Here is a 25701-nt window from a genome sequence, read left to right as displayed (position 1 = left end):
CTGCAATGCTTGATAAGAAATGTACTCATTGCGGGGAGGGGGGGGAAGGAATAGGATTGGGATGGGGGGGAGGGGGAAGGCTGGGAAGGGATGTGAAGGGTAAACAAAGGAGGAGGCTGCAATGCTTGATAAGAAATGTACGCATTATCCTGCCCATGTAATTGTAACTCCTCTGTACAGTATGTTCACAAATAAAATTAAATTTTAAAAAATGTACTCATTATCTTGCCCATGTAATTGTAAACCCTCTGTACAGTATGTTGACAAAAAATTAAAATTAAAATTAAAAAAAAGGAATGCTCAAAGGTAGACGCAAAGCTGAGACCGGCAACAGTAGCAGAAAACGACTCGACTCTCCCCGCAGCAGCGTCCGAAGTTCAAGGCGCCAGGTATTAGACTTGAGGCCTGCTGAGATTCTGCGCCTGCGCGAGCCAAGATGACGTCTTATCCTTAGGACCGGACAGGAGGGCGGGGTCCGCTGGTGGGTGGGGCGGAGCGTGCAGGGTCCCATCACTGCGCATGTCACGCTGCGTACGTCCCTCCCAGCAACCGGCCTGGCGGCGGCGCGGCCACAAAATTGAGGAGGCGGAGCCAAGACTGGGTCGGTACTGCTCGCTAACTCCAGCACCAGGTACCGGGTGTCGGGGCCGCCTGCTGCGCTGCGCGGATCTGTCCCTCCCGCCCCGTCGCCGTTTCCATCTCCTCAGGGGCGGGCCTTCGAGGCCATCCAGGCTCATCTTTGCCCTAGTCGGGCCCGCTTTAACTCGCGTCCTGGTTTCCCACGATGAGAGGTTGCAGCCGCCGAGGACAGGCTTGGGCCTGGCCGGGAGATACCGGAGTTCTCTTTCCCACGTCCCATTGGGGCTTCCAGATGGGGAGCCTGGGGGCCAAGGTGTCATCTTGTCCTGCTCCAGCAAAGTAGCAGCAGACCCTAGTGTCCATCTCATCCCTCTCGCCCACTGCCCTTCACCCTCATGGGCGCTGCTGAACAGGCAGAGGGGCACCCCCCCCCAAGAACCCAAGAGCGGGTGACCCCCTCAATTGCCCCAAACCTGAACATTCATGTACATGTCTCTGTGAACATATGTCTGAATTTCTCGAGGAGATAACAGGAGTAGTAGTTTTGGCTTGGTTAGGTTTGATTTGGGGTTAGTTTTTTGTTGGTTGGTGGGTTAGTGCTTTGAAGGGAGAGGAGACAGACCTACCTGCTGTGCTCCAGTTCTTACAGAAATTCATTCATTCTTTTCACTATTAGTTAAGCCTGGGGCTGGGAAGGTGGCTCAGTGGTAGAGTGCTTGCGTTGCATGCATGAGGCCCTGGGTTCGATTCCTCAGCACCATATAACAGAAAAAGCTGCAAGTGGCGCTGTGGCAGAGTGCTAGCCTTGAGCTGAAGAGCTGAGGGACAGCGTCCAGGCCCAGAGTTAAAGTCCCATGACCGACAAAAAAAAAATGTTAAACCTTAGCGTGTGTGTGTGTGTGTGTGTGTGTGTGTGTGTGTGTGTGTGTGTGTGTGTGTGTGTGTGTGTGTGTGTGTGTGTGTGTGTGTGTGTGTGTGTGTGTGTGCGCACATGAGTGCTGGTCCTGGTTGGACTTGTGGCCTGGGTGTTCTTTCCGAATTTCATTTTCATCAAGGATAGCACTCTACTACCTGAGCTCCACTCCCAGCTATTTTGGTAGTTTTATTTGGAGAATCCCAGAAACTTTACTGCCCAGGCTGGCTTTGAACCGCGATCCTCAGATCTCAGCTTCCTGAGTAGCTAGGATTACAGGCGTGAACTACCTGTGCCCCATTACCTTTATGCTTCCTAAATAGAAATTCCTTTTTATTTCTAGTTGTCTGAGAAGGGTGTTTTTCTCTGCCAGTCCTGGGGCTTGCACTAACAACCTAGACACTGTCCCTGAGCTGCTTTTGCTCAAGGCTTAACTTTCTACCACTTGAGCCACAGCACCACTTCTGGCTTTTTCTGTTGATGTGGTATTGAAGAATCAAACCCAGGGCTTCATGCATGCTAGGCAAGCACTCTGCCACTAAGTCACATTGCCAGTCTGTTTTTTTTGGGGGGGTGGGGTAGAGTGGAGAGGCAGTTGAAACAGGAAGATTATTTAGCCCAGGCTGACGTTGAATTTATGATCTTTTGCCTCAGTCTCCAAGTGTTGGGATTACAGAGAAATATGCCTGGTACTGGGATTGGATTTTGTCAGGTGCTTTTCTCTATCTTTTGAGATAACTATATTTTTTTTTCCTGTTTACTTAACAAAGATAAAATTAAATTGATTTTTTTCAATCTTGGGGCTTGAATCTAAGTCCTCACACTTGTTGGGGGTGGGAGGTGTAACTTTACCACTTGACCTATGCCTCCAGCTCCCCTTGTTATTTTGAGACAGTGTTTCACTAACATCCTTTTTGCCTGATTGGCTTCAAACAGATCCTCCTATCTGCCTGTCATCTACCTGGCCATCCATTTACTTTTAACTTTTTGTTAGCTTTTCCTAACACTCTATTTGGTAAATCTCTTGGAACATACTATTAAGCTTAGTTTACCACTAGCCTCTACCAGTGCTAAAGCTAAGGATATTATATATGACATATACAAAATATTTCTCCATTTTATTGTAGCCTTACTTATCCCCCAGCCAATATATTTATTGCTTTTTTTTTTTTCCAGTTGTGTGGCTTGAACTTGGCCTGGGCACTGCCCCTGAGCTCTTCAGGTCAAGGCAAACACTTTACCACTTGAGCCACAGTTCCACTTCCAGTTTTCTGGTGGTTAATTGCAGATAACAGTTGCACAGAGTTTCCTGAATGGTCTGGCATTGAACCACGATTCTTAGATCTCAGTCTCCTTAGTAGCTAGGATTACAGGTGTGAGCCAGTGATGCAGGCTTGTTGCATTATTGATTTATAACTTTCTTCTTTTCTTTAGCTATCAAGTTCAGGAAACCACTTTCACTGCAGAATTTTCATGTTGATCAGGGAAATTTGAGTCCAGGCTTCTGGGCCGTGGTCATTCATATTTGGCTCAGAATAAACCATTTTCTTTAAAGCATGGTTATTATTTCATATTAACAGTACCTTGGAACCTCAGCAAGAAGCAAGTGAAGCAATTATTAACTCTAGGGGGAAAATAAAGTATGCAAGAAAGGCAGTGGGCTGAGGGCAACGGTAGTTATAGCATGTGGGAAGCCACCTGGGTTACATTTGATTTGAGAGGGGGGCATTGTCCTTTTCTACTTGCCTCAGCTATGAACCATATTTGCATAGTCACAGTAATGTAAAAATGAGTTATTGATTTAACCAGACATAGCAGAACAATGTGGGGAAGGGTAGGGAAGTGATGTGGGAGCGTTTAGTCTTCATTTATCATGGTAGATAAATGTCTAAGATTAATAAGTCGTAACCATATATACATTATTCAAAAGTAATTTGTGTGTGTGTGTGTGTGTGTGTGTGCGCGCACGCGTGCGCGTGTGTTAGTTTTGGGGCTTGAACTCAGGACCTGGGCACTGTCCGTAAACTTTTTTGCTCAAGAATAGGGCTCTACCACTTGAGCCACTGCTCTACTTCTGGCTTTTTTGGTAGTTAATTGAAGATAAGAGTCTCACAGGCTTTCCTGCCTGAACTGGCTTCAAATCGGGATCCTGAGATCTCAGCTTCCTGAGTAGCCAGAATTATAGGTGTGAGCCACCAATGCATGGCTAGCAAGTTTTTTGGGTTTTTTTGTTTGTTTGTTTGTTTTTAGAAACAATAAATAGCTAGAAGAAATGAATAGCTTCTGGGAAGAACTCAGTCAGGCACTGGATCAGGAGAAATTTTAAAATTAATTTAAAGACAGCCATAAAACCAGGCATGATGCTTGGAAGGCTGAGGCCAGAGTACTGAAGGTTTGAGCTGGGAGCTGGTTGCTTACTCCAATAATCCTAGCTACTCTGGAGGCTGAGATCTGAGGATTGAGGTTTGAAGCCAGCCCAGGCAGAAAAGTCCTTGGGAGACTTTTATCTGTAGTTAAGTACTCAAAAACCAGAAGTTGAGCTGTGGCTCAAAGTGGTAAAGCCCTAGCCTTAAGCAAAAAGAGCTCAGGGACAGCACTCAGACCCTGAGTTTAAGCCCTATGACTGACAAAAAATAAAATAAAATAAAGAAGGTTTGAAACCAGTCTGGGTTACATAGCAAGATCCTGACTCAAAAAACAAAAGAAGCCAGGTACCAGTAGCTCACACCTGTAATCCTAGCTACTGAGGAGGCTGAGATCTGAGGATCCAGGTTCAAAGCCAGCCTGTGTAAGAAAGTCTTATCTCTATTTAACCACCAGAAAACTGGAAGTAGCGCTGTGGTTCAAGTGGTTCAGCCTTGAGCTGAAGAGCTGAGGGACAGCAATACTGACCCAAGAAAAAAAGGAGTATGAGGAAGACTAGGAGAAAAAGTAGAAGAAATAACAAACTTTTCTTCTTTCCTTTTTTTCTGCCTCACCCTCTGCTTTTTGTTTTTTTTGATAGAATCTTGCTAGGTAGCCCAGGCTGGCCTTGAACTTGCAATTCTCCTACCTCAGCAGGGATTATAGGTGCTTGACACCAAGCCCAGCTCCAAACTGTTCATATAGAAATTTCAGAATTTCAGCATATATTTTTGGTCTTAGCCAATGTATATATAAATCTCACTGAAAACCATAGAAATTTCAGAATTTCAGCATATATATTTGGTCTTAGCCAATGTATATATAAATCTCACTGAAAACCTGAGTACTGGTGAATCATGCTTATAATCCTAGTTACTCAGGAGATTGAGATCTGAAGATTACAGTTCAAAGCCAGCCAGGGCAGGAAAGTCTGTGAAACTCATCTCCAATTAACAATTAGAAAACTGGAAGTAGAGCTGTGGCTCAAAGTGGTACAGTGCTAGCCTTGAGCAGAAAGAGCTCAGAGACAGCACCCAGGCCCTGAGTTCAAGCCCCAGGACCAAGAATAACAAAAGAAGTTTCTCCAAACAAATATTTAGAATCTGCTCTTATAGGTCTAGTGTGGTGCTTTGAATGGTGGATCCATAATTATTTTTCAATCAAGAGCTATTTCTATAAAAGGAGATTTGACTAACTTAACCTGTTTCTATTTTACTTTTAGGTTTAAGTTTTTCACATTGAAGTAGGTCTACACATTAGGAACTCATGTCTTTTCTTGTAAGTAAACCAGAGCGAATTAGGGTGAGTGTTTTCATTCTCCTGGCTTTACTATTTTCTTTTCTAAAAAGTAAAATGTTTGTGTAGATGTTGTAGGTATTTTTTTAATGTGATACTCAAAATCATGTAGAAGTAAGGTATGTAGGAAGTAAGGCAGGTATTGTGGCCTCTACTCCTGAGGAAAAAGAGCTTGCAGGCAGAGACTGACTTGAGATCCAGAATATCCCACAAGTTAGTCTGACAGAAAGAAATGAGGACTGACTTTATAAATGAATGTTAGGCATACATTAAATGAGTTGACCCTATTCAGTGTAGATTCATAGCTGCCAATGAGCTCTCTATTTCCTATTTTTGATGGGGTTATATTTTTAAAATCTGTACCAAATTGCAATGCAAATCAAATGTAATCATTAGTATTAATTGAACAGTTTCAAAAATTAAACCTGAGGGCTGGGAATGTAGCTTAGTGGTAGAGTGCTTGCTTAGCAGGCATGAAGCCCTGGGTTTGATTCCTCCATACCACATAAGCAGAAAAAGCCGGAAGTGGTAGAATGCTAGCCTTGAGCAAAAGGAGCTCAAGAATTATGCCAAGGTCCTGAGTTCAAGCCCAAGAACTGGCAAAAAAAAAAATTAAAAACAAATATTGGACTTAGTATGTTAGCTCTCCTGGTTTCACAAAATAGTATATATTTTGTTATTAAGTATTAGTTCATAAACACAGTAGTAATTATTAGTATTTTTTAATTTATTTATTTTGCTGGTTCTAAGGTTTGAACTCAGGGCCTGCTTGGCTGGTATTCTACCACTTGAGCTATACACCCAGCCTTATTTAAAATTTTTAACAGCATATAAGTACTATGACCGGCCACTGGTGGCTCACACCTGTAATCCTAGCCACTCTGGAGGCTGAGATCTAAGGATCGTACTTCAAAGCCAACCAGGCAGAAAAGTCCCTGTGAGACTCCTAGCACCAATTAACCACCCAAAAAACAGAAGTGGTATTGTTACTCAAAGTTGTAGAGCACTAGCCTTAAGTGACAGAGCCCAGGCCCTGAGTTCAAGCCCATGACTGACAAAAAAAAGGACTATGAAACAAGTATTTACCACCCATTTCTTCAAGTATTACAGCAGGAATTCTATTTTATGGGTATAGTGCATATTAAACTTTTATATTTTTAACTTATTTTTTAATTTATATATTTTAAAAAGTTAAGTGGTAGAACCCTAGCCTTGAGCAAAAGAGCTCAGGGACAGCACCCAGGCCCTGAGTTCAAGCCCCACAACCGGCCAAAAAACAAAAAATGAAAATGAAAGACGGGGTGACATTGACCAGGAAGCATTGTACTCATAACCTGACTTATAAAACTGTACCCCTTTGTACAATTACTTAATATAACTATTTAATAAATTATAAGTTAAAAACAAAGAAAAAATTAGCCAGGCACTGGTGGCTCATGCCTATAATCCTAGCTACTCAGGAGGCTGAGATCTGAGGATCACGGTTTAAAGCCAGGCAGGAAAGTCCATGAGACTCGTATTTCTAATTAACCACCAGAAAACTGGAAGTGGCGCTGTGGCTCAGGTGGTAGAGCACTAGCCTTGAGCTGAAGAGCTCAGGGACAGCACCCAGGCCCAGAGTTTTCAAGCCCCACAACCAACAACAACAACAAATTATTATAGAAAGCACAATGATTCAATAATTCCGATTGAGAATCCATAGCCAACATTTTTTAGAATGTTCCTTAATCTTCCTTTTTCTTATATATATAAGAACAATTTATATTGTAAAGAGTAAACAGGTGTTAATTAAGATGAGAAAGTGAATCTCTTCTTAGCCTATACTCTGCTCAGCGGAAAGAATGCCTCTATGCCAAACTTTAACACTAGTCCTTAAGTGAAATACAATCCTGATTCCATTGCTTTTAAATATGAGCTACTTTCTTGTTTTAACCTAGCCTGATTCAGGTGAAACCAAACCACTGATAAGTATAATAGAAATCTAATACTCATTTGAAATAGGCTGGTAAAGAGAACCAGAGGGTTGACCTACTAATTTTGGTCGTTGTGAACTTGGTAGAAAATGTAAACAGTGATGTTTTTAGAAATTCTTTATGGATAAAAGAATATTCCACTTCTGTGTTTTTACAGACTAATGGAAGCTTATGAAAAACTGCTGTTTAATTCCTATTTTTTAAAATTCCTATAATATTTTTCACATTGGCATTAATGATCCAAGGCAGTAGCAGATTCTTTGCAAAACTTTTCCTTAGGAATATATTGTAACTGAACTGCATGATTCTGTTTTTCTGTAGTCATAGTTTTGTCTTGTCTGCCTAAAGGTTTATAGCTAATTCATTATGGCTTGGAAGACATACTAATTCTCTTTGGGGTTTTCCTCTTTAGCGGTGGGTCTCGGAAAAGTTCATTGTTGAGGGCTTAAGAGATTTGGAACTATTTGGAGGTAAGTACAATATGGCACTCAGCCATCATTCAGGATAAATATCACTCTCCCTCTGTTGACTACATCAATTTATAAAAATTAGCAATTTAAAGATCAAGTGAAAATTGCTCTTCTTCCTGTTAGAGTTGAATTCTTTTTAAATCCATTTGTTTCCCAACAATTAATGGACTAATTTAGCAGGTGTCTTTGGCCTGTCTTGATTTTTAGAAAGCCAGTGCATTGCTTACTTACAGGCACATTCACTTCTTCTAAGTATTTGTCCAGTTGAAATGCATATTGTTAAAGGGGGAAAGCTAAGTATTGAAAAAAATGTCTGCCTTTGAAGATTGCTTTAAAAAATCTCAATAGGCCAAAGATAAAGGTAGCAATATTATTATAAAAGTTCTATTTTTGTTGATCTATCTTGTTAACTCATTTTTCCATGGCAAAAATTTGAAACTTAAGAGAGCTAAGGGGAAAAAAATCTTATCAAGAAAAAACATACTAACTTCTTGTTAAATCTAAATGTCTACTTCATAAGTAAAGTAGATTGCAACTGGGTTTGCAAGGACTACAGGAACTGGTGGCCCATGCCTGTAATCCTATCTACTCAGGATGCTGAGATATAAGGATTGAGGTTTGAAACTAGCCCAGGCATGAAAGTCCAAGAGACTCTCACCTACAATGAACTGCCAGAAAACTGGAAGTGGCACTGTGGCTCAAAGTAGTAGAGCCCTAGCCTTGAACGAAAAAGCTCAAGGACAGTGCCCAGGCACTGAGTTCAAACCCCACGACCAATGACAACAGCAACAACAAAAGGCTTAGACTTTTCCTTTTTGATAGTTTTCAGTAAGGCTTTTATGGAATAATGATTTTTTTTCTTTTAAATTTGAACTCAGAGCTTTGTGCTTGCTAGGAAGGCCTTCTACACTTGATTCAGAACAAAGAAAATCCTTTCTATAAAAATTATATTAGGAGAGGAACAAAAAGGCATAATACCTAATACTTATTGAAATGAATGCCAAGAAATGGAAACAAAATTATAATAGTCAGGGGCTGAGATCTGGGAATTGAGGTTTAAGGCCAGCCTTGAATCCAAAGACAAATCCAAAAGACTCTTAGTGCCAATCATCCAGTAAAAAAACCAGAAATGGAGTTGTGGCTCAAGTGGTAGAACACCAACCTTAAACAGAATAATTAAGCAAGAATGGAAAGCCTTGAATTCAAGGCCCCTCAATATATATTCTGTTCTTTGAGTCTGAATATTGTGATACTATTAGGATTGGTTGACTGATCCATAGTGTCCCCAAACAGGCTAAATAATTGAAGTATCAAACTTGTGATATCTACTGATTTATTTTCCCTAATGCATCTCTGAGAAATGTGGAGTAGTAGCATTTATGAACTTTGTGAAGACATTTTAGACAGATGGAAAATTAGGGGAAAAATGAGTTATTTTTATCTCAGTTAGAATGGTTAAACATTAGCTTTACATAAAGATGAACAACAAAAAAGCTGTTCAGCTTCTTAGTTTCCCCATTTTTCATAGATTAAGATAGCTTGAAAGTAAGCATTGGCACTAATGGTGCAAGGACAACTTACAGTTAGCTCATTGCAAATATTTCAGTATATATGAATTGAATGAAGGATTTTGTATTTAGTATCTTGACTCTACAATCAAGATCCTATGATCTTGGCTATCTTTTGATAGGTCCTACTGTCTTATAGTAGGAGGGTTAAAAAAGTGACTATGTATTGTTAAAATTTGATGAAGTCTGTATTACCAAATTTTATACAAACTGGAATTTTAGTTTCTATTCAGGAATATTGAGTTAGATTTCCTTTAATCTGTTCACCTGACTTCTTAACCTTAGACTGTCTTAAGCAACCACTTCTGCTGTCGTTTACCAAAATGCTAATGTCTAAAAGGGGGGAAACTCCTATTTTGATAAATTAAGGCTGATTTACTCTGCAGTTGATCTTCTTTAGCAATATAGCTGAGTACTGTAATATAGCCTATAAGAAAGAATTTTCCTTAGTGGTAGACTTACACCTTTGATTTCGTATAGGCATTTCTCAGAAGTGTATAATTGCTCCGAGTCTTTATAGTTTACAATTCTTGTTGTTTTTTTTTTTCAAGCAGGTAGTACAATTCTTGTTTTTTGCTTTTGCTGTGCTAGGAATGAAATTCAAGTCATGCTAGGCAAGGCTTCTACTCTTGAACCATCTCCCTAGCTTCCAATATATGGTTCTTACCACCTTTACAAAATGAGGAAAATCAAAAGCATATAAGAGATTTGTGTGATTCATGGACAGAAATTTGTTTCAGTTGTTGTGTGATATATTCATCTTCACTGTGAGTAGCTGAATACTAAAAACCCCTTGTTCGCTGGTGGCTCATGCCTGTAATCCTAGCTACTCAGGAGGCTGAGCTCTGAGGATCTCAGTTTAAAGCCAGTCCAGGCTGTGAGACTCTTATCTCCGGTAAACCTCCAGAAAACCAGAAGTGGTGTTATGGCTCAGTCATAGAGGGCTATCCTTGAGCTGAAGAGCTGAGGGACAGCACCCAGGCCGACAAAAAATAAAAATAAATAAAAAATAAAAAAATAAAAACCCCTTGTTCATTTGCATTCAGAATAGGAAGTATCTGACTTTGAAAAAACAAATTTGGCAATGATCCCTTGTATATAAATATATAAATATATTTTTTTTGCCTTCAAGGCAAAACACTTCCTGGGAAATCGCTCACCTTATTTGTGACTTTAAAATGAATTTTAGGAGTTTGGGATATAGCTCAATAGTAGTGCTTGCCTAGTAAGTATTTGATTCCCAACACAGAATCAGGAGTAGAAGGGGAGGGATGGAAGATGAATTTTTGTTCACAAAGTATAAGACTGAAACTGGCCTATTCAAAACCTCATTGTGTGTTGTGCAAATGTCAAGTAAATGTATGAGCAGATCTGCAGCAGTTACATCATACCCTGTAAAGAAGCCCTGTAGAACAGAAGCCTGGGCTTCCTGTTTAAAACCCCATCTAGCTGCAGTGTTTTCACTGTAGGTCTCTGTGTGTGTCTGTGTTTCTGTGTAGCACTGTAGGCACTTACTGCTGTAACAACTCAAGTGGTTTCTATTAATACCTGTAGTCTGAAGTGTAATAATTACTGTTCTGAATGTGGGTGTGTCTTCTGTTAAACAACAAAATGCCAACAATCAATCTCTCTACTTCAGAGCAGCCTCCGGGTGACACTCGGAGAAAAGTAAGTGACTATGTAGGCTCTAGCACTATGGTTGTTGCATGGAGATCACTTCTTGTGGAAGTTTGTATTTTTTGTTGGCATATCATTTTATGTTTATGCTTCTCTGCCACTGAGCTTTATTTGTAGTATAATTCTGTTACTTATGGGAGTTCAGGTTTCACCCTGGAAAGACTGATGGGTAGTTTTAAAAGCCAAAAAAAAAAAAAAAAAGTTTCTGGTACTTGTTAACCCTCTTCTGGAGATTAAGGTCTCTTTCTCTTCCCAGCTCTTCTAATTACCCATTGTACTTTCTCACCACAAAATAAGTTTCACCATTCTGAAATGTGATTACCTTTTAGTATCTGGGATTTCCAATATATCTCTCTTTAGTCTATTAATAATAAATTTCAAGCTGAGAATGTGGCTTAGTGGTAGAATGCTTGCCTAGCATGAAGCCCTAGGTTCAATTCCTCAGTACCACATAAACAGAAAAAGCTGGAAGTGGTGCTGTGGTTCAAGTGGTAGAGTGCTAGCCTTAAGCAAAAGAAGCTCAGGGACAGTGCCCAGGCCCTGAGTTCAAGTCCAGGACTGACAAAAATAAATAAATTTCAGTCCACAGAGATAATATGTATCTCTGTATATGTCATAAGGCAGGACCTCAAGCTACTTTAAAAACAAAATGAAAATTTAAAAACAGATGCTAAAGGTGTGGCTCAAGTGGCAAAGTGTGCACTTGGCAAGCTTGAGACACTGAGTTCAGTCTCCAGTCAAAAAAAAAAAAAAAAAAGTAGAAAACAAAGCTGGGTGTGGTGATATATACCTGTAATCCCAGCATGCAGGAGGTAGAGCAAGGATCATAACAAATTCAAGGCCAGCCTGGGCTATAATACATTGTCTCAAAACAGCAAATAAATAAAATGAAACAGCACTTGAGAGACTGAGGCAAAGTGATTATAAACTCAAGGCCAGCCTGGGCTACATAGCTGGATCTTGTTTCAAATACCCCTTACACGCCTCCAGGAAAGCACAAAAACAGAAGATTGACATTTTCCATTGTCAGAGGCTCTAAAACTTTCTGTTTCCTCTTCTTCCAGTTTATTTTACCTAAGTAAATAGCACCAGATACACCCAGTGTGCCAAGCTATTTTGGAAAACATGAATCAGTGTCTTATAGAGAGGGAATAAGAAGATCTAAAGTAAGTAGCCCTTGCTCAGCCATGCTTTTCACAGGCAGCCCTGGGCAAGCAAAGGATGATGATGCTGATGAGGAATTTTTCTTTGAATAAAGACTTGACTGCTTATAACCTCTGCTGGTCAGGAGCATCTCTTTATCACATCAAATGTTTTCCATTTAAAGAGACCAAATACTTTCCCTATAGGATTGTGTAGATGTTTTGGTTTTTTTTCCAGAGTAAAATGCCAACTGTATACAATTTTCATATAATCACACTTATTGATGTTGTACCAGAAACTATCCTGTGTGAAACCTGTAGAAAGTTAGTTGTGTTTATCCAGTAGCATTTCGTATATATTGTCTTCATATGCTTCATTGTATTTTGTTTTAAATTCTTTTTACAAAGTTATTGTTTTTTTTTTATCATTTCTGGATGTTAATAGCTTGTGTATTTTTTCAAATGCTTCAGAATGAATAAAGTGGCTTTTCATGGCATGGGAAACTAACAAAAGACTTTAATAGAATTAGTTTCTTTGCCTGAGAAATTTGACATTATACATGATAGTAATAACATTATGGGGGGGGTCCGGTTGTGGGGCCTGAACTCTGGGCCTGTGGGCTGTCCCTCAGCTCTTCAGCTCAAGGCTAGCTCTCTACCACTTGAGCCACAGCGCCACTTCCAGCTTTTTTCTTTTTGCTTATGTGGTGCTGAGGAATCGAACCCAGGGCCTCAGGCATGCAAGGCAAGCGCTCTACCATTGAGCCACCTTCCCAGCCCCAGTAATAACATTATGTCATGCTGTGTTTAAAGAAAATAGGCTAAGCCTGGCACTAGTGGCTCATGCCTGTAATCCTAGCTACTCAGGAGGCTGAGATCTGAGGATGGCAGTTCAAAGTCAGCCTGGGCTGGGAAGTCCATGAGACTCTTATCTCTAGATAACCACCAGAAAAATGGAAGTGGTGCTGTGGCTCAAAGTGGAATACCACTAGCTTTGAGCAAAGAGCCCAGGCACAGTGCCCAGGCCCTGAGTTAAGCCTCATAACTGACAAGAAAAAAAAAAAAAAAAAAGAAAGAGAAATGGGCAAAACATTACATTCTTTCCATCTGAATTTGGACTTTCAAAGATCTGAAATAGGCTTGGTGGCTCACACCTATAATCCCAGCTACTCAGAAGGCTGAGATCTGAGGATTGTGGTTGGAAGCCAGCCCAGGCAAGAAAGTCCACAAGACTTTTTCCACCCCCATCCCCACTTTCCCCCCACATCCACCCCCCTCTCCCCCACCACCCAGTCGTGGGCCTGAACTCTGAGTCTGGGCGCTGTCCCTCAGCTCTTCAGCTCAAGGCTAGCTCTCTACCACTTGAGCCACAGTGCCACTTCCGGCTTTATCAGCTTATGTGGAGCTGAGGAATTGAACCCAGGGCCTCATGCATGCAAGGCAAGCGCTCTAACACTTAGCCACCTTCCCAGCCAGAGACTTTTTTTTTTTTTTTTTTTGCCAGTCCTGGGACTTGAACTCTGGGCCTGGGCACTGTCCCTGAGCTTCCTTTGTTCTAGGCTAGCAATCTACCACTTGAGCCACGTCCAGCTTTTTCTGTTTATATGATACTGAGGAATCAAACCCAGGGCTTCATACATACTAGGAAAACACTCTTCCACTTAGCCACATTCCCAGTTGCTCCACGATACTCTTTATCTCCAATTAACCAGCAAAAAGCAAGCTGGAAGTGGAGGTGTGACTCAGGTGGCAGAGCTTTAGCCTTGATCAATAAAACCAAAGCAAGCTTGAGGCCTTGAGTTAAATCCTGGGTATTGAAACAGAAACAAAAAAATCTGAAACAAAATAATAAACTAATCTTCTGCTTCTGTGTCAGTGTCAAATCAGACCTCTTCCTTTCACAATGATGCCTTTGTTTCCTGGCCCATTTGTTTTCCTTCCTAAGTAAAAGTTGTCCCTCTGACCTCTAAAATAGCCATAGCAAGCACTGAACTAGTCCATAGTCCATCCTGTTCCACATTGTCTAGGAGTCCATTTTCCCAATTATCAAAAGAATTTTATTTTCTAAATATTTTTTCTTTTCCTCGCCCCCTTTCTGTTGCTCCCCCTTCTGTCTCTTTCTCTTTCTCTCTCTGATAGTACTGGGATTTGAAATCAGGGCTTCCCACTTGGTAGGCAAGTATTCTACTGCTTAGCCATGCCTCCAGCCCTTCTTTTTTTTTTTTTTGTCGGTCGTGGGGCTTGAACTCTGGGCCTGGGCGCTGTCCCTCAGCTCTTCAGCTCAAGGCGAGCGCTCTACCACTTGAGCTACAGTGCCACTTCCGGTTTTTCTGGTGGTTTATTGGAGATAGGAGTCTCACGGTCTCTCCTGCCCGGGCTGGCTTTGAACCGCGATCCTCAGATCTCAGCCTCCTGAGTAGCTAGGATTACAGGCGTGAGCCACCAGCGCCAGGCTCCAGCCCTTCTTTTGGTCAGCCATGGGGCTTAAACTCAAGGCACAGGTGGTGTCCCTGAGCTGTTTTGCTCAAGGTTAGCACTCTAGCACTTTGAGCTTTAACACTACTTCTGATTTTCTGTGGTTAATTGGAGATGAGAGTCTTACAGACTTTCCTGCCCCTGCTGGCTGTGTACTACAATCCCAAGATCTCAGCCTCCTGAGTAGCGAGGCTTACAGACGTGAGCCACCAGTATCCATCTTCTCCAGCCCCTTTTTATACAAGTTGTTGTTGGTAGTGGTAGTAGTAGTAGTAGTAGAAGTAGTAGTAGTAGTAGTAGTATTTGTAGGTCATGGACTTGAACTCAGGGCCTGGGCTATGTCCTTGAGCTTTTTTGCTCAAGGCTAGCAGTCTACCACTTTGAGCCACAGCACCACTTCTGGTTTTCTGGTGGTTTAGTGGAGATAAGAGTCTCACAGACTTTCCTGCTGGGACTGGCTTTGAACGGTGATCCTCAGATCTCAGCCTTCTGAGTAGCTAGAATTACAGACATGAGCCACCAGCACCTGGCCTGTGAGACTCTTATCTCCAATTAACCACCAGGAAACTGGAAGTTGTAGTTCAAAGTGGCAGAGTACTAGCCTTGAGCAAAAAGAGCCCAAGGACAGCACCCCAGGCACTGAGTTTAAGCCCCATGGTCCAGGGAAAAAAAATTTCATAGGTTTTAACTGTCAAGTCTATTGTTAGAAAGGACAAGCAGATTGGCAGTAGTCTAGAATAGGCCCTTGTCATTCCCCCACAATTTGTAGGTATCATCAATACTTCCTCGCTCTGATGTGAGTACTGGTTCCCACATTGAACCTGTGGTGTTTTATTTCTCCATGAAGAGAGCAGGTCTTGTTTCTTTGCTACAAAGCAAGGATGTACAGATTTGTCCCGATGACATTCTCTTCATGGGTCTAAATTACCACCTCCACCGCACTCCTATCTCACCCCAAGGTTTCTTGGTTAACCTATTTTTCTTTTTCCTTAGACCAATGAGGCGAGCTCAGAGTCGATAGCATCCTTCTCCAAACAAGAGATCATGAGTAGCTTTCTGCCAGAGGGAGATTGTTATGAACTTCTCACCATTATAGGTAATGTTCAGGAACCCCTTTGCTTTTCTGTTCCAGGGGACTGCGGTAGCTTTCTCAGCTAGTTAGTAGGATCCACGGTGACAAAACTGGCTCTCTGGGTCTTCTTTGGGCTGGCTTTGAACTGTAATCCTCAGTAGCTAGGATTACAGACATAAAGCCACTGGCACCTAGCTGGGAGAATTTTTTTTTTTCTGATTTTCCTTTTGGGGCTGGCACATATGGTTCCCTGGGCATAGTCAGTTAGAATAGTTGGCTGAGAAGAAACCTATTGAAAAAAGTAAGGATGTGTCAAAAGGAAGAGTAGTAAAAATGTAACTATAATTTTTGGTTGCAGTCAAGTCCCTTTTCCTTTAAAGGAGACATGGTTTGTGGAGAGATGCAGCCAACCAGCAAAAGCATCAGATTCGGAGTTGAATCCCCATCTTGGAGGATGGGGGGGACAAAGGGGGGAGGAAGGGGAAGGGAAGGGAGACAATAAAAACCTTTGTAGCTAGCCAGGTACCAGTGGCTCACACCTGTAATCCTAGCTACTCAGAAAGCTGAGATCTGAGGATCGTGGTTCAAAGCCATCCTGGGCACGAAAGTCCATGAGATTCTTATCTCCAATAAACCACCAGAAAACTGGAAGTGGCACTGTGGCTTAAGTAGTAGAGCACTTGCTTTGAGCTGATGAGTGCAGGGACAGTGCCCAGGCCCAGAGTTCAAGCCCCACAACCGACACACACACACACACACACACACACACACACACACACACACACACACACACACACACACACACACACACACACACACACACACACACACACACACACACACACACACACACACACACACACACACACACACACCTTTGTAGCTGTTGTTCTTTTCTTTTAGGCAAAGGATTCGAGGACCTGATGACAGTGAATTTAGCAAGGTACAAACCAACGGGAGAGTATGTGACAGTACGAAGGATTAACCTAGAGGCTTGTTCCAATGAAATGGTGACGTTTTTGCAGGTAATAAAACATGACTGTAACACTTAGAGGGTGAGCTGTGGTTTCATAGTAATCGCAAAGCATCTCTTACTTTAGTCTTGTGAACATTCCTGGCAGGAAACAAAAATGGTTTAGACATCTATCATGGAAGCTTTCAATAGGAAGCCCTTAGGCATTTCACACTGAGGAGTGAGCCGTAATGCTGTACAGCACAGCATTTATTCACTTAGTATTCACTTGGTCACATGTAGCAGCAGAGGCAGAAGTGAGACCCAGGCAGCCTTGTTTGAGATGTTGGGCCACCTGCTCTGCCACTGGCTTTTAGTATCCTGTTTGTCTGAGGTTGATTTCTGTTCAGTGAGCAGAAAGCTGGTCTTTTGTTAAACTGAAAGAGCTTGAAGGTCTAGGACTCTACCAGAGGCCAGACTCCCTGTGGCTGATGCTACTTGGACTAGAACCCAGCTCTGTGTGTATTGGGTACAGTTGCTTGTGGTCCCTGTCCCTTCTTCATCTACAGTGTTTTTCTGAATGGATGCTTATCTAATGGTGCTGTAGTTCCAATTCATCTGTTTGGACTAGTGTGGATTATTTTATTTTAATTCTTAAACCAATTTTTTTTTGCGGGTCCGGTTCTGGGGCCTGAACTCTGGGCCTGGGCGCTGTCCCTCAGCTCTTCAGCTCAAGGCTAGCACTCTACCACTTGAGCCAACAGCGCCACTTCCGGCTTTTTTCTTTTTGCTTATCTGGTGTTGAGGAATCGAACCCAGGGCCTCAGGCATGCAAGGCAAGCGCTCTACCACTGAGCCACCTTCCCGGCCTCCAATTCCTAAACCAATTTCTGAGCCAACTACTGTTGTTGGCTTTTCATTGGGACTGGGATTTGAACTCAGCACTTCGTTGTTGCTAGGAAAGTGCTCTACTACTTGAATTACATCTCCAGGCCCAATTTAGAGTAGTTTGGTGGGACTGAAGATGAAGCAGAAGACCAATCCCAGCTTAATTATTTGAGGGGAAAAAAGCACATCCAAGTTTGTTCTGGATCAGGTTAGATGCTATGATTTTCTGAATTTTATTATCTGAAGCATGGACAGAAGGTACAGCCTTCTGGCTTTAGCTATATCCCAGAGCCCAGGATCCTGGAATTCTTGGGTTCTTTTATCTTTATATATATATATATATATATATATATATATTTTTTTTTTTTTTTTTTCCCCCCTCCTAGGGCTGCTTCTGAGAAAGGAATCAATCTCTCAGTTTGAGGCTGCTGGAAAAATGCCTAATAATATTTAGTAGTTGTTAGGTTTTTTCTTTTTTTTTTTTTTTTCTTGTTTTTTTGGGGGAGGGTCCGGTCGTGGGGCCTGAACTCTGGGCCTGGGCGCTGTCCCTCAGCTCTTCAGCTCAAGGCTAGCACTCTACCACTTGAGCCACACCGCCACTTCCGGCTTTTTTCTTTTTGCTTATGTGGTGCTGAGGAATCGAACCCAGGGCCGCATGCATGCAAGGCAAGCGCTCTACCACTGAGACATCTTCCCAGCCCCAAGTTATTGGGGTTTTTAAGCAATATTTTCTTCTATTATTTTTTATATCATAGAAAAATAGTTTTGTTTTTAATCCTTTAGCATCACTTAGTTTTACAAAGTGATGTCATTTTGACATGTCCATATATGTATATTCTATGTGCCTGATGAGACACTCTTTCTGTTACTCTCCCTCATCCACTGCTACCCTTTCTAAGTTATTACCCCCTTTTGGTTTGTTTTTGAGACAGTGTCACTATGTAACCCAGGTTGGCCTTGAACTTTTGATGCTCCTGCCTTAGACTCCAGAGTGGGATTATTTTCTTTTCTTTTCTTTTCTTTTGAGGGGGGGTCTGGTCGTGGGGCCTGAACTCTGGGCCTGGGTGCTGTCCCTCAGCTCTTCAGCTCAAGGCTAGCACTCTACCACTTGAACCATAGCGCCACTCCCAGCTTTTTTTTTTCTGCTTATGTGCTGAGGAATCGAACCCAGGGCCTCCTGCATGCAAGGCCAGCGCTCTACCACTGAGCCACCTTCCCAGCCCTGGGATTATTTTCTTACCTCAAAGAGTCATCCTGTACCTTGGCCTTTGAAGTTGAGCTAACCCTATAGCTTCCTGGGGCTAGTCAGCAGTTTGTTTTCCTCATCTCTGAGGTGGCAGCAGGGACCTTCCACTGTGTTGAACAGCAGTTTGTGTCTGGAGAGGGATTGTTCTTTGAGGCTTTTGAGATTGGATGGCAAGGTCACCAGTGGTCTAAGTGCACAAAGCAAGCTGGCTCCCCTAAAGGGAAACAGCCTAGTTTCTTCTTTGTTGGCTGCACCTCCTTAGACTGCTCTCAGGACTCAGAAGAACATCCAGAAAGAATTGAGTTCCCATCTTCATGTCTTCATGGTGAATGTCATTCTTCAGTGCCCCTTGATTCTGACTTCAGCTTTACCATTGCTTTCAGGGGGAGCTTCATGTCTGTAAACTATTCAACCATCCCAATATTGTGCCATATCGAGCCACCTTTATCGCAGACAATGAGCTGTGGGTCGTCACGTCATTCATGGCATATGGTGAGTAGGAAGATGTTCCTGGTAGAGGGTTTCTCACAGCCCCGTTAGCAGATTGCTTGTGTACTGTTTTCTTTTCCTTTTCTTTCTTTTTGGTGTTGTGTGTGTGTGTGTGTGTGTGCGTGTGCGTGTGTGCGCGCGCGCGCGCGCGCACATGCGCACGTGTGCGTGCAAGCCACTACTGGAGCTTGCACTCAGAGCCTGGCCACTGTCCCTGAGCTTTTTCACTCAAGACTGGCACTCTACCACTTGAGCCACAGCTCCAGCTTTTTAGTAGTTAATTGGAGAGAAGAGTCTTACAGATTTTGCTGCTCAAGCTAGTTTCAAAATGTGATCCTCAGATCTCAGTCTCCTGAGTAGCTAGGATTAGTATTACAGAAATGAGCCACCAGTGCCTGGCATTATGTGGGTTTTTCTTCCTTTTATGCTTCCTTTCCTTCAGGTTCTGCAAAGGATCTCATCGGCACACACTTCATGGATGGCATGAATGAACTGGCCATTGCTTACATCCTGCAGGGGGTGCTAAAAGCCTTGGATTATATCCACCACATGGGCTTTGTGCACAGGTACATTCTTAAGTGACTTCACCTTTTATTAGTGAGCTCTCCAGTTAATAGTTGAAGGTTGATTGGAATTATTGAAGCTAGAGTTTAAAATCTAGATCTGCCCAGGTTCCAGTAGCTCACACTTAGAATCCTAACTACGCTACTCATTAGGCTGAAACCTGGAGGATCACGGTTCAAAGCAAGTCTGGGCCGAAAAGTTGGTAAGATTCTATCTCCAAAATAACCAGCAAAAAGGAGGGCTGGAGGCATGGCACAAGTAGAAGAACACCAGCCAGGCAAGCCAACCCAATGAGAGGCCCTGAGTTGAAACCCCAGTACCACCAAAAAAAAAAAAAAAAAGAGTAAGATCTGGATTTTGATCTTGCCATAGCCTATCAGTGCTGAAGCCATGAACGTCCTCTTTATTGAGTATTTGGTCCTGAGTATTGTATGATTTGCTGTAAATAAAATGCATATGTTCATGTATTATACACCCTGGATGGTTGGGATCTGAAGGTATGTAGTGTGAGGGGCTCTTGCCGCCTATGATAACCCTTCTGGGCTCTCCACAGGAGTGTCAAAGCCAGCCACATTCTGATCTCCGTGGATGGGAAGGTCTACCTTTCTGGCTTACGCAGCAACCTCAGCATGATCAGCCATGGGCAGCGGCAGCGTGTGGTCCATGATTTCCCCAAGTATAGTATTAAGGTTCTGCCATGGCTCAGCCCTGAAGTGCTCCAGCAGGTATGTTCCCCAGGGCCTAGGCACCCCCACCTCCCACTGGTACTTCTCTACGTTTGAGTAGATGAGAGGATCATTCAAGGAGGGGTTCCTGTTGGGCAGGGGTACCTGGGCACCCACTCAGCGTGGCCATTACCCACCCACTAGGGATAGATGTGGTTTTTAACCTGCTGGGTTCTAAAACAGTGCTGGACACTATTTCAAGTCCCTTCAAGGATTCTTTTCCCCGCTATGAGTAGTGAATGTTATAGAAATACTGGGTGCTGTCTAAATCCCCATGCTGAGCAAGAGCACCAGCTCCAAACACACCTTCCTATTTATTAAATAGTGATTCTAAACATTGGTTCCTTGTCAAATAGCCGTTGATCTTCAGCAGAATGGTAAGGGGACTTGTCCGAGCTAGTCATGACCATGGGACAGGCATCCTTCTCCTCCTCTGTTTTGTTCCACCCTTCTTTTCTAAACAAAGACCAAGGCTACAAATGGAGTCATCCTTAGCTTGTTTTCTCCTGACTTAGAACCTTCAGGGTTACGATGCCAAGTCTGACATCTACAGTGTGGGGATCACAGCTTGTGAACTAGCCAATGGCCACGTCCCCTTCAAGGACATGCCTGCCACCCAGGTAAGCCTGCAGCCCAGTGTTTTCCTTCGCGCCTGCTTGCCTTCCACAAATATTTGCTGTTACTGCCACACTCAGAGACACTGGCTGTAAGATCAAAAAGTTTTAGCAAAGGATTTTAGTATAAAGGTTTAAGGTAGGGAGAAATGGAAAAAAGAAACATTTTCTGCTCCCCCACATAGAAAATGGGAGTTAAAGGCTCCCAAAGGCAGCTTTTTCTTCAAGAGCTGACCCTCCTTCAGGCCAGTGGAGGGATATTTGTAATTCTTCTCTGTGTGATAAATGCTGTGGCCACAGATCAGTGCAGGAAGTGGTGGCAGGGTGGTGGGAACAACAGTGTGGATGGAGGCCCACTGTAAAACTTGCAAATCAGGTAAGCATATTTATACATTTATCAGATATTTCCTGCCTTCTCACCTAGCTAAGAATACCTAGAAAGTCAGTTTTCAGATCAGAGTTTTGTGCTGTTGTATACTGGCCTGCACCTTTGGAACCATTCTTTTTTTTTTTTTTTTCCCCTGGTACCAAAGTTTGAACTCCTGAGTGCTATCTCTTAACTTTTTGTTCAAGGCTGACTCTCTGCCACTGGAGCCACAGCTCCACTTCTGGCTTTTTTGCTGGTTAATTAGAAGTAAGAGTCCTGAGGACTTTCCTACCCAGGCTGGCTTTGAACCTCAATCCTTAGATCTCAGCTTCCTGAGTACCTAGGATTATAGACATTAGCCAGCCACAGACACCTTGCTCCAGGAGCAGACATAGCCACCAGAGCCCAGGGCTGGAGCTTCTGTTATGCAAATTCAGCTTCTATTTCCGTCCCTGCACACACCTGCCCTTTGGCATCCCTCTGCCATCTCTCTGTCCTGGAGTAGCACAGTCTTTGCTTGGGTGGACAGATCCAGACAAAAGGCATATTCAGGCCCCATTACATTCAGGAAGTGGAATTGGGAATCATCTGGCAAAATGATGCCTCCACTGGGGTTCCAGATGTTAGGAATTTGGTCTAGAACTGGGAGAAGGCAGGTAGAGGCTCTGAATAAGCCTCTCCCTCCTGGACACAGACTGCTTGCCCTGTGTAAAGGGGGAAGCGAGGGAATGGGCAAAGGAGACATCTAGAAGAAGGGCCCAGGAAGGTTTTAGGGAAGGGCAAAAATTGGCCTATTGTTGTTTGTTTTTTTTGGGGGGGGTCCAGTCGTGGGGCCTGAACTCTGGGCCTGGGCACTGTCCCTCAGCTCTTCAGCTCAAGGCTAGCGCTCTACCACTTGAACCACAGCACCACTTCCGGCTTTTTTCTTTTTGCTTATCTGGTGCTGGGGAATGGAACCCAGGACCTCATGCATGCAAGGCAAGCGCTCTACCACTGAGCCACCTTCCCAGCCCATGGCCTATTGTTAAGGGCAAATAGTTCACAATGTGAAAAGCAGAAACAGAAGCTAACTCTAAGACCCAGGGCTAAGAAAGAATAGCATCTACCTGGCATAGTGGTTCAAGCCTGTAATCCTCACTACTTGGGAGATGGAGATCAGGGGATTAAAGTTTGAGGCCAGTCCAGGCTAAAAAGAAGTTCACAAGACTGCAACTCAGCCAATTACTATACCTGTCATCCCCAATGATTCAGGGAAGCATAAATAGGAGGATCATGGTCCAAGCTAACCTGAGCACAAAGCAAGACCCTACCTCAAAAATAACCAGAGGGCATCTGGCTCCTGTCCCCAAGCATTTGGCTAATTGCTGGAGGAGCCATCAAATCAGATGTATGCTTTTTTCAGGGTCACTGTAGTAGATGTATTGCATCTGGTAGAATAGTTAAGAGGATGTAGAAATGAGGAAATGTATCAGGAAATCTAAAAAAAGAAATTCAGCTAATGAAGAATGCTCAGGAGAGAGCTAAAAGGCTATTTATTGTGAACAAGAAATTCAGATCCAGAAGTAGCACTGTTTGTCAAAAGTCTGCAGTGCTGGAAATGAAATGTTCCCACCATGCCGTCCAACATGGCAGCCACTGGCCACCTGTGATTGAGTGTTTAAAACGTGGCCAGTGAAATCTGTACTGGTGGGTCCCTCAGGAGATGGAGATCAAGGGGATCATAGTTTGAGGCAGCACAGGAAAATGTTTGCAAGACTCCATCTCAACTAGCAGTTGGTTGGTATGTACCTGACATTCCAGCTAGCAGGAAGTATCAATAGAAGGATCGTGGCCCAGGCGAGCCTAGGAAAAATGTGAAATCTTATTCAAAAATACCTAGAGCAGGGCTGGGAAGGTGGCTTAGTGGTAGAGTGCTTGCCTCACATGCATGAGGTCCTGGGTTCAATTCCTCAGCACCACATAAACAGAAAAAGCCAGAAGTGGCGCTGTGGCTCAAGTGGTAGAGCACTAGCCTTGAGCTGAAGAGCTGAGGGACAGCGCCCAGGCCCAGAGTTCAGGCCCCATGACCGACAACAACAACAAAAATATCTATAACAAAAAGAACTGGAGATGTGGTTTGAGTAACAGAGTGCCTATCTAGCAAGTGCAAAGCTCCAGGTTCAAAACCCAGTACCCCCCAAAATTAGAGCCAGTGAGATTGAGGAACTGAATTTTAAGTGCTACGCGGTTTAAATATAGTCACACACACTAGCAAGCCCTAGGGGGATTTCCAGATTTCTGGCTTAGACAACTCTTTAGGTTCATAAGGACAGCAATTCCAGGAGCAGCGGGGCTGGTCTCCCATGCACTGAGTTTGAGAGCATTGGAAACAGTCCTGGTTTGCTACTGGACAGACTGTGACTGGGTGGCTGGATACACTGACAAACCAGGATGTGACACTGTAGGTGTGCATTGTAGACCCCAAAGTAGCACCTGGGCCTGGCAAATTGGGACTGGGCTTAAAAGATGGTGACTTGGCGGCTGCCTCCACCCTAAGGGGAGGGCTGTAGAGTTCAAAGCCTAGTAAAGGGGGAGAGGAAACAGCCCTTCCTTCCAGCCATGGAGAAGGGGTGCGTCTTAACCTCCCTCTTCTCCCTCCCCCCAAACTCCCAAGCCAGTAGCCAACATCCCTTTGGAAAAGTTACTTTGATTTCCCTTCCACCTTGGCTCCTGAAAGATGTATTTGTTGAGGAGGAAGAATGTGTCTGGGAGGAAACTCCTCCAGCTCAGGCCTGGCTCTGCCCCTGCAGATGCTTTTGGAGAAACTGAATGGCACAGTGCCCTGCTTGTTGGACACCAGCACCATCCCTGCTGAGGAGCTGACCATGAGCCCCTCGCGCTCAGGGACCAACCCTGGCCTGGGGGAGAGCCTGGCATCCAGCACCTCCCGGCCCTCCAATGGTGACTCACCTTTCCACCCCTACCACCGGACCTTCTCCCCTCACTTCCACCACTTTGTGGAGCAGTGCCTTCAGCGAAATCCTGACTCGAGGTATCTACTGACCTACAGCCAGGCTTTGGCGGTATGGGGGGAGAAGTGAGGAGTCTGGAGTTGGGCCAGGATTTGAGAGGATGAGTACCGCTAAGTACCTGGGAGGCGGAGGCATAGCAAGAGAAATCAGCTTCTTGTCTTGTGGCTCTGGCTGTGGAATTTTGGTGAGCTGGGGGAAGGTCTGGAGGGAGGGTGTCTGAGGGTGCGGCATGAGCTGCAGTGTGTGGAAAGCCAGGCACAGGCATTATGTGAGTCTCTCCCCTTCCTTTCCAGGCCCAGTGCCAGTGCCCTCCTGAGCCACTCCTTCTTCAAGCAGGTATAGTTAGGCAACCGTGGTTCTAGCTGTGGGGTTCCTCCTGTTGCACTGGAGGAAGCCTCAGGCTGTGCATCCTGCCCCATGGTGTCCTGGGACCTGAGCCTCAGGCTATAGCTCCTAACTGCTTCTCTTCCCCAGATCAAGCGGCGTGCCTCCGAGGCTTTGCCTGAGTTACTTCGTCCTGTCACCCCCATCACCAATTTTGAAGGCAGCCAGTCTCAGGATCAGAATGAAATCTTTGGCCTGGTGACCAGCCTGGAAGAGCTAGAGGTGGACGACTGGGAATTCTGAGCAGTTGTAGACTGTGCTCTAGGCCCCCGGGCCCTTCCTGAGGGCTGGATGCAGACTGGGTAGAAAGGAATTCTGCCAGTCACAGCAGAGTACTGGCTGGTTGGAGGGACATTCCAGAAGAAACCGCTGGCAGAAAGCTTCAAGCTCAGTGGACCTCAGAAGGAAGAGATGCTGCTCATACCCCGAGGCTGAAGTCCAAGCCCTGGGTTTGACTCGTGGACCAAGGGAACCGTCACCTCCTTTCTTCGCCTCCTCTTCCCACCGCTTGTTCTGCTGCCGTTCTTTTCCTTTCTCCCAAGTTCTATAGGCCAGCAAAGAGGCAAGTTACAGGGAGCCTGCCTCCTTGACCCTCAGGTCTCAGTGATTATTGAAGGGCAGGGTAATGCTGTCATCTTAAACACCAGGTTAAAAGCTGGGGCAGATCTTCCTTGCCCTCTTATCTTTTGGACACTTGACACCTGAACCCTTCCTGTAGCTCATCTGTTTAGCTTACTCCTTTCCCCAGAATCCATCTTAACCCTCCTGCCAGCTGCCTTGGTGCCTCTTCCAAGGGCCCTGTTGTCACGCCTTTCCTGAGGGCCTAAGTACCTGTGCTCTATTAGTCTTGTTTTAACAAATTAAAATTTTCAGAGACTCTGGTGGGAAATGTA

The 25701-nt window shown here is 43.9% G+C and overlaps 1 protein-coding gene across 8 annotated transcripts; it reads left to right on the top strand.

The window, feature by feature from the left end:
* Positions 1-502: 502 nt before the first annotated feature.
* Positions 503-25701, top strand: Strada (STE20 related adaptor alpha). Of its 8 annotated transcripts, none has more exons than XM_070027738.1 (13): positions 503-631; positions 5118-5197; positions 7577-7634; positions 10842-10870; positions 15490-15592; positions 16472-16593; positions 19038-19146; positions 19586-19709; positions 20261-20432; positions 20948-21052; positions 24203-24444; positions 24718-24760; positions 24899-25701. In XM_070027738.1, the coding sequence occupies exons 2-13, from the start codon at positions 5162-5164 to the stop codon at positions 25049-25051; spliced, it is 1296 nt and encodes a 431-aa protein (XP_069883839.1). In that variant the 5' UTR covers positions 503-631; positions 5118-5161; the 3' UTR covers positions 25052-25701. The 8 variants fall into 8 exon arrangements, with proteins under 8 accessions (XP_069883839.1, XP_069883844.1, XP_069883841.1 ...); XM_070027740.1 differs by having other exon boundaries at positions 522-631; positions 5118-5173; XM_070027741.1 differs by having other exon boundaries at positions 529-601; positions 5118-5173.

The sequence above is a fragment of the Dipodomys merriami genome, unplaced genomic scaffold, assembly GCF_024711535.1.
Source record: "Dipodomys merriami isolate MVZ:Mamm:240054 unplaced genomic scaffold, mDipMer1.0.p SCAF_19, whole genome shotgun sequence".
NCBI classification, from domain to species: Eukaryota; Metazoa; Chordata; class Mammalia; order Rodentia; family Heteromyidae; genus Dipodomys; species Dipodomys merriami.
This window is presented reverse-complemented; position numbering and strand designations above follow the sequence as displayed.

Coding starts and splice junctions, on each gene's coding strand:
- Strada (XM_070027738.1), top strand. CDS start 5,162: ATGTCTTTTCTTGTAAGTAAACCAGAGCGAATTAGG. Junction 15,593..16,471: donor TGAACTTCTCACCATTATAG/GTAATGTTCAGG, acceptor CTTTTCTTTTAG/GCAAAGGATTCGAGGACCTG. Junction 16,594..19,037: donor AAATGGTGACGTTTTTGCAG/GTAATAAAACAT, acceptor CATTGCTTTCAG/GGGGAGCTTCATGTCTGTAA.